Source organism: Apodemus sylvaticus, chromosome X, assembly GCF_947179515.1.
Source record: "Apodemus sylvaticus chromosome X, mApoSyl1.1, whole genome shotgun sequence".
In the NCBI taxonomy this organism is placed as follows: domain Eukaryota; kingdom Metazoa; phylum Chordata; class Mammalia; order Rodentia; family Muridae; genus Apodemus; species Apodemus sylvaticus.
The window spans coordinates 56,344,339-56,363,327 of record NC_067495.1 but is presented as its reverse complement, the minus strand read 5'-3'; the positions used below and the strand labels follow the sequence as shown (position 1 = coordinate 56,363,327).

Here is an 18,989-nt window from a genome sequence, read left to right as displayed (position 1 = left end):
GCTCTTAACTGCTGAGTCATCTCTCCAGCCCCAGAGTATTTTCAAAGGAAAAAAATCATATTCCAGGAGGCTCAAGAATGTGAAAAGGAAAAAAAACATGGCAGTGTTCCCTGGACACATATATAATAATTTAAATGGTGGGGTGCAATTTCAGGAGACCAAAATGGCTGTGTGTATCACTGGGTTTGATTTTTGTCTTTGTTTCCTGGTTTGTTTGTTTTCAAAAGTAAGGTCTGGCTCATTATGTAGCACAGGCTGGCCTAGAATGAAACACTCTTTAGTTTTTGTTTTTGTTTTTGTTTTTAAATAGGAATGGTGATACCTCCAGAAGTCCAGTTATTATATGATTGTTTTAGATTAGATGTTATCTTATAAGTTTTAGACATGTATGTTTCAAGTAGAGTAACTACTGTGTTTAGGTAGCAGGGAAGGGGCTATGGTGGGGAGAAGAGGAACTTTCAATAATGGGAAATAGAATATAGAAGGAGAAATTAGCATGGAGGATTTAATGGGGTGAGGTGGGATAAGATGGGGTGGAAGGGAAAGGTAAAGGAGGGACTATGTGAAGAGACAACTATCACTAAAAGTATTTTTGAAAAGCCATATGGAAATGTATTACTATGTAAACTTCCTGAAATATATACATATATGAAAGAAAATTCAATGGAGTTATAATATAATGTGGGAGACAATATCACAAGTGGAAACAGTATGCTACCATGCAAAACCCACCATGCTAGGAATGAGTTACATGTTGTTGAGTCATTGGCCATAGTAGTCTCATATAGCCACCTCACTAATATTACAGGCTATTGCCAATGCTATTGGCTATCCTCTATAACCTGATGTTAAGATCCTGTAGCTGAAGACACTGTTTATGTCACTGAACCTGGAGAAATCAAGGTGGTGCTCAACTAGAAGCTTCCTCTCTACTGTCTAGTGTACATGGGCCACTCCTGGGCATATACCCAGAGGATTCCCCAGCACACAATAAGGACACGTGCTCCACTATGTTCATAGCAGCCCTATTTATAATAGCCAGAAGCTGGAATGAACCCAGATGTCCCTCAACGGAGGAATGGATACAGAAAATGTGGTATATTTACACAATGGAATAGTACTCAGCTATTAAAAACAATGAATTCATGAAATTTTTCGGAATATGGTTGGAACTGGAAAATATCATCCTAAGTGAGGTAACCCAATCAAAAAAGAACACACATGGAATGCAGTCACTGATAAGTGGATATTAGCTCAGAAGCTCAGAGTACCCAAGACACAATTCACATATCAAATGACTCCCAAGAAGAAGGAAGGAGAGTTTCCTAGTCCTGGAAGGGCTTGATCCAGCATTGTAGGGGAGCACCAGGAAAGAGAAGTAGGAGGGGGTAGATCAGAGAATGGGAGGAGGGAAGAGTGCTTATGGGACATTTAGGGAGGGGGGAACCTGGAAAGGGAAAATCATTTGGAATGTAAACAAAGAATACAGAAAAAAAAAAAAAAAAACAACTAAGCCTAAATTTCACAACTGAGGAATCTCGAGTGGCTGAGAAGCACCTAAATAAATGTTCGAAGTCCTTGGTTCTCATAGATAATATGCATACTACTAGATAAGAAATATAATAATCATATAATAGCTATCTGCAAAACCTGTGAATCATAATAGCAACATGGCTGCAAGATATATTTATATAATAATTTTACAAATGTTATGGTATTAATCAACCACTTTTCTACAAAATTTAAGGACAACTCCATGGATTGGAACTTATACCTGAAACTGTTATTATGTTTAAGAACCTGAGATTAGAGCATATTCGCTGCTGGCCGGGGCAGAAAAGCTTCACTAGGTACTGTATCACCCCGAGCTTTAGATCTCTGGGGGTGCAAACCACCAGGGGTCTGCATGCACTCAGGAACTGAGCACATAGGAGGTTCATCTGCCAGACCTCCGGGCATGGGGCCTATGTTCTGCCTGGTGACCAGCACAGAGAGAGAATCCCTGCGGCCATATTCGCTGTCTGCCGGAGCAGAAGAGCTTCATTAGGTACTGTATCACCCCGAGCTTTAGATCTCTGGGGGTGCAAACCACCAGGGGTCTGCCTGCACTCAGGAACTGAGCACATAGGTGGTTCATCTGCCAGACCTCCGGGAGTGGGGCCTGTGTCCTGCCTGGAGACCAGCAGAGGGAGAGAATCCCTGTGGCCATATTCTCTGCCTGCTAGAGCAGAAGAACATCACTAGGTACTATATCACCCCGAGCTTTAGATCTCTGGGGGTGCAAACTGCCAGAGCTCTGCCTGCACCCAGGACCTGAGCACACAGGTGGTTCATCTCCCAGCTGGTAGGTCGTGGGGCCTGTATCCTTTGCAGAGAGCAGCAGAGGGAGCAACTCCCGTGGCCATCTTTGTGGCCTGCCAGGGCAGAAAAACATCACTAGGTACTCTATTATCCTGAGCTTAAGATCTCTAGGGGTACAAATCTCCAGGGGTCTGCCTGCGCTCAGGACCTGAGAACATAGGCGGTTTATCTGCAAGCCGGTCGGTCGTGGGGCCTGTGTTCTAAGTGAGAATCAACAGAGGGAGTGACCCCCCACTCACCATCTTTGCTCCACAATAGAGCAGTCTGAGAACACCCAAGTATAACATTTCTTGAGGCAAGACTGAGCAAGGCTCCAAAGGCACAAAAGAGGAAGGCAGCAAATTAGTAATCTGTGCCAGAGGAAACCCAGTCATCCAGTGTTGCAGAAAAAGCCCTAAAGGTCCACAATAGGTTGTGGCACCAGCCAGTAACAATAGGACCATCTAACAACAGGGAGAACTAGATGCTAAAGGCAAGCTTAGGAACGTTACTAACAGAAACCAAGGCATTATGGCAGCATCTGAACCCAATTCTCCAACAATAGCAAGTCCTGGATACCCCAACACACCAGAAAAACAAGAGCTGGATTTAAAAGCACTGGTAAGGATGCTGTTAGAGGAACACATGAAGGACACAAATAAATCTCTTAAAGAAAAATTTCTCTTTTCAGGAGAAAAATGATCAAAAGCTAGAAGCCCTTACAAGGGAAACACAAAAATCACTTAAAGAAATTCAGGACAATATGGGTCAGAAGTTTGTAGCCAATAAGGAGGAAATGCAAAAATCGCTTAAAAAAATACAGGAGAACTTTGATCAACAGGCAGAAGTCATGAAAGAGGAAACACAAAAATCTCTCAAAGAATTAGAGGAAAACACAAACAAGGAAATGACGGAACTGAGCAAAAACTTCCAGGATCTGAAAACAGAAGTAGAAACAACTAAGAAAGCACAAAGGGAGACAACACTGGAGATAGAAAACCTTGGGAAGAAATCAGGGACCATCGATTCAAATATCAACAACAGAATACAAGAGATAGAAGAAAGAATCTCAGATGCCGAAGATACCATAGAAACCATGGACTCGACAGTCAAAGAAAATGCAAAATGCAAAAAGCTTGTAACCCAAAACATCCAGGAAATCCAGGACACAATGAGAAAGCCAAATCTAAGGACTATAGGCATTGATGAGAGTGAAGATTTACAACTTAAAGGGCCAGCAAAGATCTTCAACAAAATTATGGAAGAAAACTTCCCTAATCTAAAGAAACAGATGCCCATGGATATACAAGAAGCCTACAGAACTTCAAACAGACTGGACCAGAACAGAAATACCTCCCGTCACATAATAATCCAAACCCCAAATGTACTAAACAAAGAGAGAATACTTAGGGCAGTAAGAGAAAAAGGGCAAGTAACATATAAAGGAAGACCTATCAGAATTACACCAGACTTCTCACCAGAGACAATGAAAGCTAGAAGATCCTGGGTGGAGCTCATGCAGACTCTAAGAGAACACAAATGCCAGCGAAACTCTCAATCACTATAGATGGAGAAACCAAGATATTCCATGATAAAACCAAATTTACACAATATCATCCCACAGACCCAGCCCTACAAAGGATAATAGGGGAAAACACCATTACAACGAGGGAAACTATACCCTGGAAAAAGCAGGATATTAAGCTTCTTTCATCAAACCCAAAAGAAGATAACCACACAAGTATAAAATTAACATAAAAAATGATGGGAAGCAATAACCACTACTCCTTAATATCTCTTAACATCAATGCACTCAATTCCCCAATAAAAAGACATAGACTAACTGATTGGTTACGTAAACAGGACCCTACATTTTGCTGCATACAGGAAACACACCTCAGTGCCAAAGAAAAAAACTACCTTAGAGTAAAAGGCTGGAAGACAATTCTACAAGCAAATGGTCTCAGGAAACAAGCTGGAGTTGCCAATCTAATATCAGATAAAATTGACTTTCAAACTAATGTCATCAAAAGAGACTCTGAGGGACACTTCTTGCTCATCAAAGGAAAAATCCAACAAGAAGAACTCTCAATCCTGAACATCTATGCTCCAAATACAAGGGCACCCTCATTCATAAAAGAAACTTTATTAAAGCTCAAAGCATACATTGCACCTAACTCAATAATTGTGGGTGACTTCAACACTCCACTCTCCTCAATGGACCGATCAGGAAAACAGAAACTAAACAGGGAGACAGTGAAACTAATTGAAGCTTTGGACCAATTGGATTTAACAGATATATATATAGAACTTTTCATCCCAAAGCAAAAAAATATACCTTTTTCTCAGCACCTCACAGTACCTCCAAAATCGATCATATAGTTGGTCACAAGACAGACCTCAACAAATATAAGAAGATTGAAATAATCCCATGCCTACTATCAGATCACTATGGAGTAAAAGTGGTATTTAATAACAATAAAAACAACAGAAATCCCACATTCTGAGAAAGAAATTAGGGAAATGACACCCTTCACAATAGCCACAAACAGCATAAAATAGCGTGGTGTAACTCTAACCAAACAAGTGAAAGACCTATATGACAAGAACTCCAGATCTCTGAAGAAGGAAATCAAAGAAGAGCTCAGAAAATGGAAAAATCTTCCATCTCACTGATTGGCAGGATTAATATAGTTAAAATGGCCATATTGCCAAAGGCAATCTACAGATTCAATGCAATCCCCATCAAAATCCCAACCCAGTTCTTCATAGAGCTAGAAAGAGCAATACTCAAATTCATCTGGAATAACAAAAAACCCAGGATAGCTAAAACTATTCTCAACAGTAAAAGAACTTCAGGGGGATTCAGTATCCCAGACCTCAAACTTTACTACAGAGCAATGGTGATTAAAAACTGCATGGTATTGGTACAATGTCAGGCAAGGGGATCAATGGAATAGGATTGAAGACCCAGAAATGAACCCACACACCTATGGTCACTTGATCTTTGACAAAGGAGCTGAAAGCATCCAGTGGAAAAACGATAGTCTTTTCAACAAATGGTGCTGGTTCAATTGAGGTCAGCATGCAGAAGAATGCGAATCGATCCATTCTTATCTCCTTGTACTAGGCTCAACTCCAAATGGATCAAAGACCTCCACATAAAACCTGACACACTGAAACTAATAGAAAAGAAACTGGGGAAGACCCTTGAGGACATGGGCACAGGGGAAAAGTTCCTGAATAGAACACCAATAGCTTATGCTCTAAGATCAAGAATTGACAAATGGGACCTCATAAAACTACAAAGTTTCTGTAAGGCAAAGGACACTGTCAAAAAGACAAAACGTCAACCAACAGATTGGGAAAGGATCTTCGCCAACCCTAAATCTGACAGAGGGCTAATATCTAATATATACAAAGAACTCAAGAAGGTAGAACCTAGAGAACCAAATAACCCCATTAAAAAGTGGGGTACCGAGCTAAACAAAGATTTTTCACATGAAGGACTTCGGAGGGCTGAGAAACACCTTAAGAAATGTTCAACATCATTAATTATTAGGGAAATGCAAATCAAAACAACCCTGAGATTTCACCTCACACCAGTCAGAATGGCTAAGGTCAAAAACTCAGGAGACAGCAGGTGCTGGTGAGGATGTGGAGAAAGAGGAACACTCCTCCACTGCTGGTGGGATTGTAAGATGGTGCAACCACTTTGGAAATCAGTCTGGAGGTTCCTAAGAAAACTGGGCATGGCACTTCCAGAGGACCCTGCTATACCACTCCTGGGCATATACCCAGAGGATTCCCCAGCATGTAATAAGGACACATCCTCCACTATGTTCATAGCAGCCCTATTTGTAGTAGCCAGAAGCTGGAAACAACCCAGGTGTCCCTCAGCAGAGGAATGGATACAAAAAATGTGGTATATTTACACAATGGAGTACTATTCAGCCATAAGAAACAATGAATTCATGAAATTCTTAGACAAATGGATGGAGCTGGAGAACATCATACTAAATGAGGTAACCCAGCCTCAAAAGATCAATCATGGTGTGCACTCACTGATAAGTGGATATTAACCTAGAAACTTGGAATACCCAAGAAATAATCCATATATTAAATGATGTCCAAAAAGAACAGAGGAGTGGCCCCTTGTTCTGGAAAGACTCAATGCAACAGTATAGGGGAATAACAGAACAGGGAAGTGGGAAGGAGTAGATGGAGGAACAGGAAGAAGGAAGAGGGCTTATGGGTGTTGTGGGGAGTGGGAACCCAGAAAAGGGGAAATCATTTGATATGTAAATAAAGAATACATGGAATAAAAAAAAAAGAACCTGAGATTAGATAGTTCATGGACCCAAGGTTGAAAACATACTGCTATTATTTTGCTAAAGGAATAATAATTGCTATGACCATAGTTCAATACTTCACTGAGTCCTCATTAGAGAAAGTTCCTTTTGTAGCAGATTGAATTAACATTGAGACCTCTACAATTGGATGATGTAAAGAAAGTGAGAATTTGGAGCACTCAGCCCTAAGTCCAATATCTTCATCAAGTCCTCCTCTTCGAGAATGTAAGAACCAGAACTGATAGGTGACTGCAAGAAAATAGTATCTTCCAGATACAACAGGAATGATATATATTTAAACTCACAGAGACTGCATGCACAAGACCGAAGAAGTTCAAGTCAGAAAAAAAGAAAATAAGAAAGGAACAGGCACACAAGATCCCTCCTCTAAGAAGCTATATGCATTTTATGCCAACTGGGGGTGTTGGTATTCTGTCCAAGCTCCACCCTACACCTACCTGGTAATAGCCAGGGATGCTCCGCCCCAGAGATCTGGCCCACTATAAGAGGGGCTACTTGCCCCTCCTCTCTCTCTTTTCTCTCTCCCCTCTCCCACAAACTCTCACCTCTCTACCCTTTGTGCTTTCCTCCCCCCTCTCTCCATGTGGTCATGGCTGGCCTCCACTCTACTTCTCTATTCTCTCTCTCTCTCTCTCTCTGCCATTCTCTACCACTAACTCCCATCCCCTACTCAGAATAAACTCTATTCTATACCATGCCTGTGTGTGTGTGGTCCCTCAGGGGGAAGAAGTGCCTGGACAGGGGCCTGCCTGGGCACACCCTCCCCCACACCACTCCCTTAACCCCCAATCCTCTCTTTTTAAGCCCCCTCAGGGGGAAGGAAAAAAAATCAATTTTCTCCAATGGAGTGACACAGAGTACATCAACCATATCCTGTGTTTAAAAGTTGTTAGCTAACACAAAACAGATACCATATTTTCTGGATTCCTTTGTTTGCTTTAGTTTGGTATTCTTTTCCCTTTTTGAGTTTTTGCTTGCTTTGATTTTTTTTTGAAAGGAAAAAAAAAGAACATTGAATTTGGGTGGACATCGAAGTGGTAAGCATCTTGGACGAGTTGGGAGAGGGGATAGAATGTGATTAAAATATATTGCAGGAAAACATTTTAAAGCCAATTGTTAGAACACAGTCTATAAATGAATCTGTGTGAGGAGAATTCTGAGAGATTGTGAGATAGCTATAAAGAAATAAAAGTCTTACAACCTCTTGTTTTTCCATAGCACAATTTGGTTTTCCAGTGTGCTTTTGTGCCTCTCCCAGATATAGTAAAAGGTGGGGTTTGCTTCAGATTATCCATCATCTTACTTTTGTTATTCAAAAGTGTTTCTAAGGATGGATTAGTCTTGTGACTGTATACAGCCTAAACTCTGGTGAACTTTGCTTATGACTTGCTTAACCCTCAGAATATAAATTGTCAATGACCTGAAAAAGGTTGGATCTTTCATGAGACTTCACTTTTAGGCCAAGCTCTCCCAGGTTCATGTCAACATACTTTTTAAAAGAATGGATACATTCATTTTAAAACCTTAAAGACTACGTTCACTATGCACTTCTTTGAAAGAGCACTTGTCTATTATATAGAAACACTGAGTTCCATTCCTGGCATGACAAAATTGACAAAACAAGTGAGCAAAAATAAAAAATGTCCTTCAAAGTTCATTCTTGAACTACTTCCCCATATCTCCATATACAACAACAACTTCTTCCCCAAATAATACTACCACTTATTGAAAAGTACTTTATGTTTATCCAGGAGCCTATTTGTATTTTATTTTCCACATATTTTTTTTTGGTTTTTTGGATTTTTTTTTTCGAGACAGGGTTTCTCTGTGTAGCTCTGGCTGTCCTGGAACTCACTCTGTAGACCAGGCTGGCCTCGAACTCAGAAATCCACCTGCCTCTGCCTCCCAGAGTGCTGGGATTACAGGCGTGCGCCACCACCGCCCGGCTATTTTCCACATTTTTTATTAAAAGTATTTTTTATACAACATATTCTGATCTGTTTCCACTCCTACAATTCCTGCCTATCCTTCCCACATATATTCAAACCCTTGACAAGAAGAGTCACACTGGAGTCTACTTGAAGTCCATCAGCAACACAGAACTGATAATTACAGCACAATTAGTACCTGCTTAAGAGTATTCTCCCTTAACACCTAGAAACTTGAAACTTCCCTAGGAATCTCATCAGGAACCCCATTTATAGGTAATTGACATGTACTGAACAGCTTGTGGGCCAAACCACAATGGATCTTATTACTTTATTAGATTATAGTTCCACCCAAGTGAAGTAGGCACTTCACTTATCTTATTTATGGAAAACTGAGAAAACAAAAGGTTTCTTAACCTTTTGGTATGTCATCTGAGAGTTACCAAAAGGTTTTTTTTTTTTTTATGGCTAATGCTAAAACAAATAATCTCATGACTCTCCTAAGGCCTCTATATGTATATTTGGAGACATCTCATTTTTATTTTTCACTTTCCTTTAGAGAATCCCATATTCATATTTTCATGTGTGCTCTAGGTCTCTTCTAAAGGACAGTTCCTTGTTAATATCTGTCTTAGTCAAAGTTCTATTGCTGTGAAGAAACATAATGACCATCACAATTCTTATAAAGGAAATCATTTGATTGGGCCTTACTTACAGATTCAAGTTTCATTTTCCACATGGCAGAAAGCATGGTGGCATGCAGGCAGATGGTGGCTGAAGAAGTAGCTGAGAGTTCTACATCTGGATTCACAGGCAGCAGAAAGAGAGAGTGCCACTGGACCTGGGTTGAGCATAAGGCTACCCTGTAATGACTGAAGATTCAAACATATGAGCCTATGGTGGCCATTCCTAGTCAAACCACCACAATATCTTTCATGAAATCTCCAATTCTGCTTCCTGAAATTCCTCCTCTATGAAATCCATGAATTGAAGTTTAGTATAGGTCATGGTACCTCAAAGATTAGGGGACCTCAACAGGCAGCTGAGAGTGACAGTGTGGAGGTGAGTCTTGTTAACTTATCTCTCACACTCCTTTGTTTCTGAAGCCTGGCTTCCATGTCAATCTATTGTTTTTGAATAACTAATGCCCTCTCATTTTCTTTAATTTTAACGTTTGCTTTCACAGTCACCTTCTTACATCACCCCAATTTTATTGCTCCTGTGCTTTTAATTATTTTATTTTAGAAGTTAGAAATGTAGCTAAGTAGTGGAGTACATGCTAAGAATGTATATGGTTCTGAGGAGAAATTCCAGCACCAAAAATTGATACATACTCTAAATATAATTGCACATTATTTGGCATGCAGTAAGCACAAATGCATACTGAATAAATGTGTGCCTATAAGATCAATTCCAAACTCTAATCTGACCCTCCAAGGTATTTAAAAATCTAGCTTCTGGGAAAGAAGCTTCAGGGTTTTTTTCCCCCCCAGGGACGCTGACTCCATACATGGTATCCATGCTCCAGTAGATGGCCCTATACCCATGCGCCAAAAAGTGGTTTAAAAAAATAATGCATGAATTTAGAAGGGAGATAGTTCTCAGAGGGGTTGGAGAGTAGCAATCGGGGAATTTGGTCAAAACACACCGTATAACATCTATAAAATAGCCAAAGAAAGCATTTAAAAAATATACCCTTCAAGAACTCTATACTCCAGGCACTCTGAACCACGAGCCCTTTTCATTCTCTGTGTAGGCTGCTTCTGTGAAATCCTGCTCTTCTCTGGAAAACTCTTAGTTTTAAAAACATATTTACACCTTCTATGTTCAAGTTTCATTTATTATCTCTGCGTTGTGACAGATCACACTACACTGTATTTACAATATATTTCACTCTCTCCTTCACAAAGACAAGAACTTGCTTTTATTTTCTTTGCCTCCCTCAGTAAAGCTTTCATTGACTGGCAAAAAACAAGCTCACTAATAGTTCAGTGGATGAGGAACCAGAGGGAAAGAGGTTCTCCCAGCAAGCCTGGTTTCCTGTTTTTGAAGAGTCCCCTTTCTCTTGTTCACCCCCTCTCCCCACAGGATTTTCAGTTCCAGTCTATTTACATTTCAGTGTCAAAGCTACAAATCCCTAGGTAGCATCCAGAACACTTGACATTTTGGAAGCTAAATCACCTACAGTTTCTCTCCAGCCCAAGGCATTCTGTAATAAATAATTTCTTAATTTGTTGAGGGGGTGGGGTGGGGGTAGGCATGAGGCCAGAGTCCGAGTCTCCTGATAAAAGGTTTATTTTTCATCTTCCTAGCTGCTTTCGAGAAAAATTCCCCCATTTTGCCGCACATCGATAGGACAAATATCTTCATTCCTTTGCTTATAATCTTAGACATAATTATCAGTGACATATTGATTTAAAGTGCCGCTACAGGAACTGGAACAGGAATGCTTTGCTTAGCCTTCTGGGAGTTGTAGTTCTAGAGGCACCCAGGCTGCCTGGCTGGTCCCGGAACTGCGGACTACAGCTCCCAGGCCTTCTCTAAGCCCCTACCACACAGGCTCAAAGCCACAAACCAGTAGGAGGTGGCTGTATTGTATCTATTGTATCCCTTGGCTGGTGCTTTTTTTTTTTTTAAACAATTCTCTGGACGTGAAATTGAGAGTGAAAAGCATGGCAGATGAACAAGAAATCATGTGCAAATTGGAAAGCATTAAAGAGATCAGGTAAGCCTTAATGCAGCATCCCTCCTCTCTCCTCGTTCACCCCTCCCTTCCCGGGCATCCCTAGAAGCAAGAACTGTCTTCCCCCCCCCCCCCCCCCCCCCGGTGAAAACTATCTATTGTTGGGCTACTTGCAAAGGGAATCGGAGGACTGGAAGGGGGCCCATTCATCACAGATTTACAGATAAGGTGGAAAATGGGAGCAGGGGCGGGTAAATTGAAATCATGTCTAGAGGAGGTAGTTGGTGGAAGTGTGTGTGTGTGTGTGTGTGTGTGTGTGTGTGTGTGTGTGTGGTATATAAGGCAGAAGGGAAAAGGGGAGATGGCAATGTCTTACCAGATGTTGCTGATGTTGCTGAGATGGAATAAAGGGAGACACCAAGAGCTGGTCACCAGACAACTAACGGTATTCTTTTTGTTTAGAACAAGTTGCTTTTTGCTTCTTGCTTTATAAAGTTGAGAATGATTTTTCCTTCATGACCCAGAGTTTGAGAAAGCCTTTTGAAAGGCAAGTTTAGCTGGCCGGTTCATTCAGTTTGCAACTTTGCTGTGGCTGTAGTCTGGGGATTCTGATGAGCCTGGGGAGTGGGTTGTTCTTGTTTTCCTGTAATTCTTTCACCACTTTTTTTTTTTTCAGTCCTGGGGTTGGAAGGAGGTTGTGAACTATGAGGATGTGAACAAGAGCTGGAGGTCTGGCAAACTGAGAATTGTCACACCTCCAATAGTTTACTCAGCAAGCAAGTTTTGATATTGCAGTGTTATTCCCGCCAAGAAAACAATAACTCAAATGCTGACTATGCTGACCTCCCCTGCTCTGCCTAACTCCCCGAATCTGTAGTGTTTTTCAGACATATGGAAAAAAAGAAAAAGGGACAGAGAGCATATCTTTTCTGAGAAATTGGGGCATATAATTTAACTCTGACAAATTTAACAAGAGATTTAATCTCTGTGGGATCTCTGTGGAATCTACACATGGTGATGGTAGTAAAGAATCTTGGTTTATTTTTCCTCTTGGAGGAAATGATAATTTATTGAGCCCCTGTTATGCCAGCCCCTCCCCCATTTCAACCCATTTTTGAAAGTGCCCTGTGACCTTTGTCATATGTGGAAAAATGGAGGTTCAGAGAATTTGAGTGGCTTTTTATATTCATGAAAGTTAACAATGCTACATTTTGACAGGAATCAAGTCTGCCTACAAAGGCTCTGTTCTTTTGTTTCCCATTGAAGGTCTGCTGCTATCTTTTTCTATAAAGACATCAGGAGATCGGAAATGAGAATCTTGGGTGCAGGAGAATGCTAAAGATGAAGGTGATGAAAAGCTTAGACCTTTGAATAGGAAGTCTCTAACTTCAGTCCTCTCTTCATGGACTTTAAGTTTATCTTATCCCTAGAAATGGACTATTTGGGATCAAGGTAATTAATCCCCAGTGAAAATAGACCCATTCAGGGGAGGGCAAGTCAGGAGCCATGGCTTCTTTTCTCAACCAGGTTAGATTTAGAGAGAAGGCTGAAGTTCCACTCCAATAACATGGGCATACCACTGGGTTGTTAAGAAAGATCCAGTGTAAAAGCTAGATTTCTGCTGAACTCTCAGGAGTTCTGAATCTTACTTAAATATTTGTCTTAGTAGGTCTCAGAAAGCCTACTAAGACAAATATTTAAGTAAGATTCAGAATTTTTAAGTCTTATTGAAATGTTTCTCACTGTACCAATAACTCTTCATGAATGAAAAATACACAGATATCAATATTGATAAACCACAGATTCAGAATAATATAACATGAGTTTTAAAATATACATCATGAAAATGCCCCTATAAGCAACTGTAACACCCTAGGAGCATATAAACATACAAAAATCACAATGCAGAGAAACTTCGGACCTTTAAAGTGTTGGAAATGTTAAGGACTAGAGAAACTTTTGAAGTTGGAATAAATGCTAATTTGTATTGTTCTTGGGTATTTGATTCTTGGTTCCCAGGTAGTGGTGCTATTTGGAGAGATAGTATAACATTGCTAGAGGAAGTGCTTTGTTGGAGTAGCAGGTTCAGGAACTGGGCATTCCCAATTGCGCTCTCTGCTTCCTGTTTGAGGTTGCTTCTTTCTCCTGTTCTTGCTGCCTGCTGCCATCTCTCTCACACTGATATGGACTTTCCTTCTGAAACCATAAGTACTAATAAACTCTTCCTTAAGTTAAAAAAAATACAAAACCTCAGCAAATAGGCAAGTACCAACAGCAAGAAAAACAAAAGAAGATGCCGAAGGGATCTTTAAAACAACCTAAAAATTCAACAGATAGGTGGAACAGAAAGGCAGAGAAGACAGGAAAAAAATGAGTCAGCTTAATACTAAAGCAAGAGAAATCACTGTGAGATTATTACTAAAGTTTAAAAATTGTCACAGGACAGGAGAAATAAACAGCTGGAAAAATAAGGACTAATATTGTTCCTTATTGAAGAAAAACAACTTCCAGATTCAACTGAATCTACTCCAACATATATTATAATCACACTTCAGGAAAAGTAGGAAAAAGAAAAAAAAATCTTTAAAGGAAAGCAGCTGACAAGAAGCAATCTCCTAAACAAACGTGTGTGTGTGTGTGTGTGTGTGTGTGTGTGTGTGCAGGAAAAAATAGAAAGACAATTTCCTTAACAGAAAAAAAAAATCAAGATCAAGGACTTAGTAGAAAGAGGTACAACATGTTCAAGTGCTGAAGGAAAAGAACTACCAATGCAGAATCCTGTGTGCAGTAATAGTGATATTATACTTCATGATAGAAGACATTCTCAAATAGTGCATCATCATCGGAGTGTGGAAAGGTGACAAAAATATTTAAAATAGACAAAAACCAAGTTTGCAACACTAGGAAGCACAGAAGTACCAATCAAAAACATGATAGAAATGACTTTACTTTTTTCTTTTGAGTATTTTTTAACTATCTTTGGTGAATTTTTATTTTTGAAATTTTTTGTTTTTTATTTTCTTTTTTATTATCATATATTAATGTATAAAAACTTACAGTGACAGTCTACATATTTATATAATGTACTTTGATTATATGGACTTCTCTTACACTCCCTTGTTCCCTATTCCCTGGTCCTCTTCTTCCCCATCAGACCTCTTGAAGGAAACTTTCTAAAATCATGATAACATAATCTCAGTGTATGTGCAGGAATATTTATATTTTATGTTTAGGGGAATATAAAAAGAAATAAAACAAATAATATATTTCACAAAGTTGGGAGTATGATGTTAGGAAATACTGATAAATTGGGTATATATAAGATATTACTTAAAGCAAACACTAATATTATACAAAGAGATGTGCTTAAAACTATGAAAAATAAACAAAAAACAAATTCTAAAACAAGTATAGTTTATCTAAAGCAGGATAAAAAAAACACTCACCCAACCAACCATCACCAAAAACAGCAAACAAGCTAACCAACCCGCAAGCAGAAAATAAACAGGATATACACATTTAAAAGGCAGATGTAGTTTTTACATTTAAATAATCCTGTTATAGGTAATGTAGTGCTGGAGAGATTGCTTAGTCGTTAAGAGTGCTAGTTATTCTTACAGAGGGTCTGAGTTTGTAGCTCACAACTGCCTCTAACTCCAGTTCCAGTGCCTTTATAGGCATCTGCATGCCTACAACACACCAAATTCACACAGTGTGCACATATTTAAAAGTATTTTATTTTAATAAACATTTTGTGTTTATTGGTGTTTTGCCTACATGTATGTCTGTGCCTCATGTGTGTAGCGTGTGTGTCAGCACGTACTGCCCATGCACATCTGAATGGTCTATAAATTAAACTCATCTTGGTCACCTCTCTATAACTTCATGGATCCCATCTGCTATTGAGCAACTCTTTTGAAAACTCGTTTTAATGTTGTTATTCTTGTTATAGTTGCCTCGATTGAAATTTGAAAGTCAGCATTTGACTTTCTCTTTCTGCCTTTAACATTTCACTCAAATTCCTGTCCTATTCTCTACCTCCACACTTACTGCCCATTTCAGGCCTTCATCATCATTACCCTGACTAGTTGTGCTCACTTTGACCTACAAAATTATTTCCCTGTCTCTAGTCTTTCCTCTGTCTTTAATTCAATGTATACGGCTATGAGAACAACCTGCCTGAACTATGCATGATCTTTTCCCCTCAAACACCCCAGTGATTTACCTTTCTAGATAGCAGTATTTTGAAATCGCAGGCTGTTGTCCACTAGTGGCTTGGCTTGCATATAGCTTTAGTCAGTTGCAAATAGTATTATTTTTATTTTTATTTAGAAGATAGAATACCAGTATATATTGCTTAATAGGTGGTAGACATACCTTTGGCAAAGCATTGCTTTTTGCTTGTTCTCTCTCTCTCTCTCTCTCTCTCTCTCTCTCTCTCTCTCTCTCTCTCTCTCTCTCTCTCTCTCTCTCCTCTCTCTCTCTGTGTGTGTGTGTGTGTGTGTGTGTGTTCAGTCGTGGTGTGAAATTCATTGTTTCCTAAGAAACAATTATTTTATGCTGTCTATTTGTTGGACATTGGCCTATAATTGATACTATGACATTCATAACTGCAGTATATTGCCACATCCAGGTTCACCATTTCCATCTTACCTATGACTACTCCTTATCTCCATTCTATCCCTTAGCAATATAGACATTCATTTCTAGTTCATATATTTCCATCCTCTAGTATTTTACCTGCATAGATCTTTCTTTCTAGACTGCTCTTTTCTCATTCCGTGCCAGTAAAAATCTGTCCATTTTTTTCCCAAGGAAGACCTAAATGAAATGCTACCTTTTATCCCAAACTTTCTCTAATGCTCTAGATCAAAGGAGTCAGTCTGCCTAAGCTACAGTGGGATCTATTATGGTATTCAAGGTAGCCAGCTTTATGATGCAACTTTTGTTTTACATGTGTTCTGTCTTAATTAGGGTTACAATTGCTGTGATAAAACACCATGACCAAAAGCAATGTCAGAAAGGGCTGGTTTTTGCCTATGCTCACAAGTAACTGTCCATCACTGATTAAGTCAGGGCAGGACCTCAAACAGGGCAGGAACCTGGAGGCAGGAACTGGGGAGTTCACGGAGGGGTGCTGCTTACTGTATTTCTCTCATGGACTATTCAAACTGCTTTCTTCCAACACCTGAAGACCAGGAGTGGCCCTCGACAGCACGAGTTCCCTCTCTATTTGCTTGCTTTCTCTGCAACTTTGTGACTTGGCCTTTCTCTTCCTCTCTTCCCCACCCTTTCTCTTACTTACCTTCTTGTTTAAACCTTGGGGCTTAAACAGTTATCAAAGTGAATATTGAGGTTACTAGAGCAGTAGCTGAAGGATGATGTGAGAGAGCGAGAGCGAGAGCGAGAGAGAGAGAGAGAGAGAGAGAGAGAGAGAGAGAGAGAGAGAGAACATGAGTGCTGTATATTGTACCATTAACATATGATCTATCATTTCTACTGGCCAGTTTCTATACACTTGGTTATCCCATCCTTCAGTGCTGTAGGTTCTAGCTGTCTTACCCTGTGTTTTGAGTGAGTACTGGTTTTGAACTGGTATGAAGTTTGTCACAGGGGAGCCCATGAAGTTTCTGTAAGTAATGGATAACTCATATCCTTAACAAATGCTCGCTTGCTCTTTCATTCTTTTGTTCTTTCTTTCTTGGAAAGCATTTATTCTTTCTGGATCTATATCTGAAGAAGAAAGTATAGTTTAGGAAGATTAGGAATCTAATTTTAAAAGTTTTGTGTCTTGTGTAATGTTGTGTTTCTTGGTACTGTATAAATTCCTCAAGGGAATTCCTCAAGGGAATTCCTGAAGTTTTTCTGGCATGCACTGGCCTTACCAGCTGTCCTTTAGTCTTTTGGAGGATCTCATTAGGAAATTCCTTTAAGAATTCCTCAACTGTAAAGCCAACTATTCTAAAGGCATCTCATGTAGTCGTCCAGTTCTCTGTACAGGATATACTGACTCTTACTTTTCATATAGAATATTCAAGATTCCAAAAAGTCCCATGATATTTTTTTTATTTCACCTTGAAAATTGGTGAGTCAGCGAGGACCAGAACTCACCCCACTGGCTCATGTTCCATGAGTTTACATGCGGGACGATGACTGGGTTCATAGGTACTAAGTTTTCTACTTCCTGAATATATAACCTGGGCAACTCATTTTACTTATTTCACTCTCAAAATTTTGTCTTTAAAAATGAAACTCAACATACCTGTGTGTGAGCGTGATGTGAGCATGGCATTTCATAGCATATAACGTTCCTAGATCAGTTGCCAGAATGTGGTAGGCTACACAAATACGATACCTATTACAATTAATCAATGCTGTTATAAAATAACACATTTTATGGTACTGAGAATAGAACCCTGGGAGGTTCTATATTAGGCAAGCATTCTATCACTAAGTTAAGCAATAAGATTCTTAACATATTTCTTTCTAACACAAGTTTCTGCCATTTCATTTGTGTTGTGCTTTCATTTTTATTTAATTCTTTCTTGATTTTTTTCCTTTGACCTATGAGGTTGTGTAAATATTACTGATTTGTTTGCTGTTGATTTCAAGCTTTATTTCATTGTAGTCATATGCTCTACAGAACTAGCTAGTCTTTTTTTGTTTGTTTGTTTGTTTTTTTTTGTTTGTTTGTTTTTGAGACAGGGTTTCTCTGTATAGTTTTGGCTGTCCTGGAACTCACTCTGTAGACCAGGCTAGCCTTGAACTCAGAAATCCGCCTGCCTCTGCCTCCCAGAGTGCTGGGATTACAGGTGTGCCCCACCACTGCCTGGCTTGTTTAGTCTTTATTTGTTAAGATCTCTTTTGTTTCCCAGTGTATGGTCTATTTTGGGGAAGCTTCCAGGGGCTATTGAATAAAGTGTGTATTCTTTGGTATTTGTATGGAACATTCTATAGCAGTCTTTTAGGACTATTTGATGTATGATGCCACTGAATTCGGGTGTGTTTCGACTTATATTTTGTCTTATGTTCTATCTATTGGAGGAAATGAAGCAGTAAAGTTATCTACTATTCCTCAGTTGAAGTTAATCTTTGTTCCCAAGTATAGTAATCATCTTTTTATGAAACAGGCTATGCAATAGTTTGGTACATATATGTACTATCTTCTTGATTTATTGTTTCCTTGATTAAAACGAAGTGTCTTTTTTGAGATTATACTATAATTACATTATCTTCCTCTTCCCTATCCTTCTCCTAACCCCTCTCGTGTGTATCCTATACTTACTCACATTCAAATTCAGGGCCCATTTCTTTAATTGTTACATTTTATATATAAATGTGTTACACACACACACACACACACACACACACACACATACACACATGCACGCGCGCGCGCGCGCACACACACACACACACACACACACACACACACACACACACACAAAATACACACACACATTTCTATATTCCTAAACATATAACTAGAACTTTCTCAGTCTATATGTTACTTTCATGTATATGATTTCAGGGGAGCCTATTTCTTATCGGCTAATCCATTGGGGGAGCTCTTCCTTGGAGAATATTATTTCTGTCCTCAGCATCTCTTCACTGCCTATAGTACTTTGTGTAGAGTTAAGGAATTGTGAGCTTTCCCCCATTCAT

At 39.5% G+C, this 18,989-nt stretch overlaps 1 protein-coding gene across 3 annotated transcripts in view; it reads left to right on the top strand.

Moving 5' to 3' along the window:
- The first annotated feature begins 11,134 nt into the window (after nt 1-11,134).
- Zc4h2 (zinc finger C4H2-type containing) overlaps nt 11,135-18,989 on the top strand; it is a 33,134-nt gene continuing 25,279 nt past the window's right edge. For all 3 annotated transcript variants that reach the window (XM_052171520.1, XM_052171518.1, XM_052171519.1), the window contains exon 1: nt 11,135-11,366. In XM_052171520.1, the coding sequence (XP_052027480.1) occupies nt 11,314-11,366 (53 nt within the window). In that variant the 5' untranslated portion in view covers nt 11,135-11,313. The remainder of the gene's footprint in view (nt 11,367-18,989) is intronic.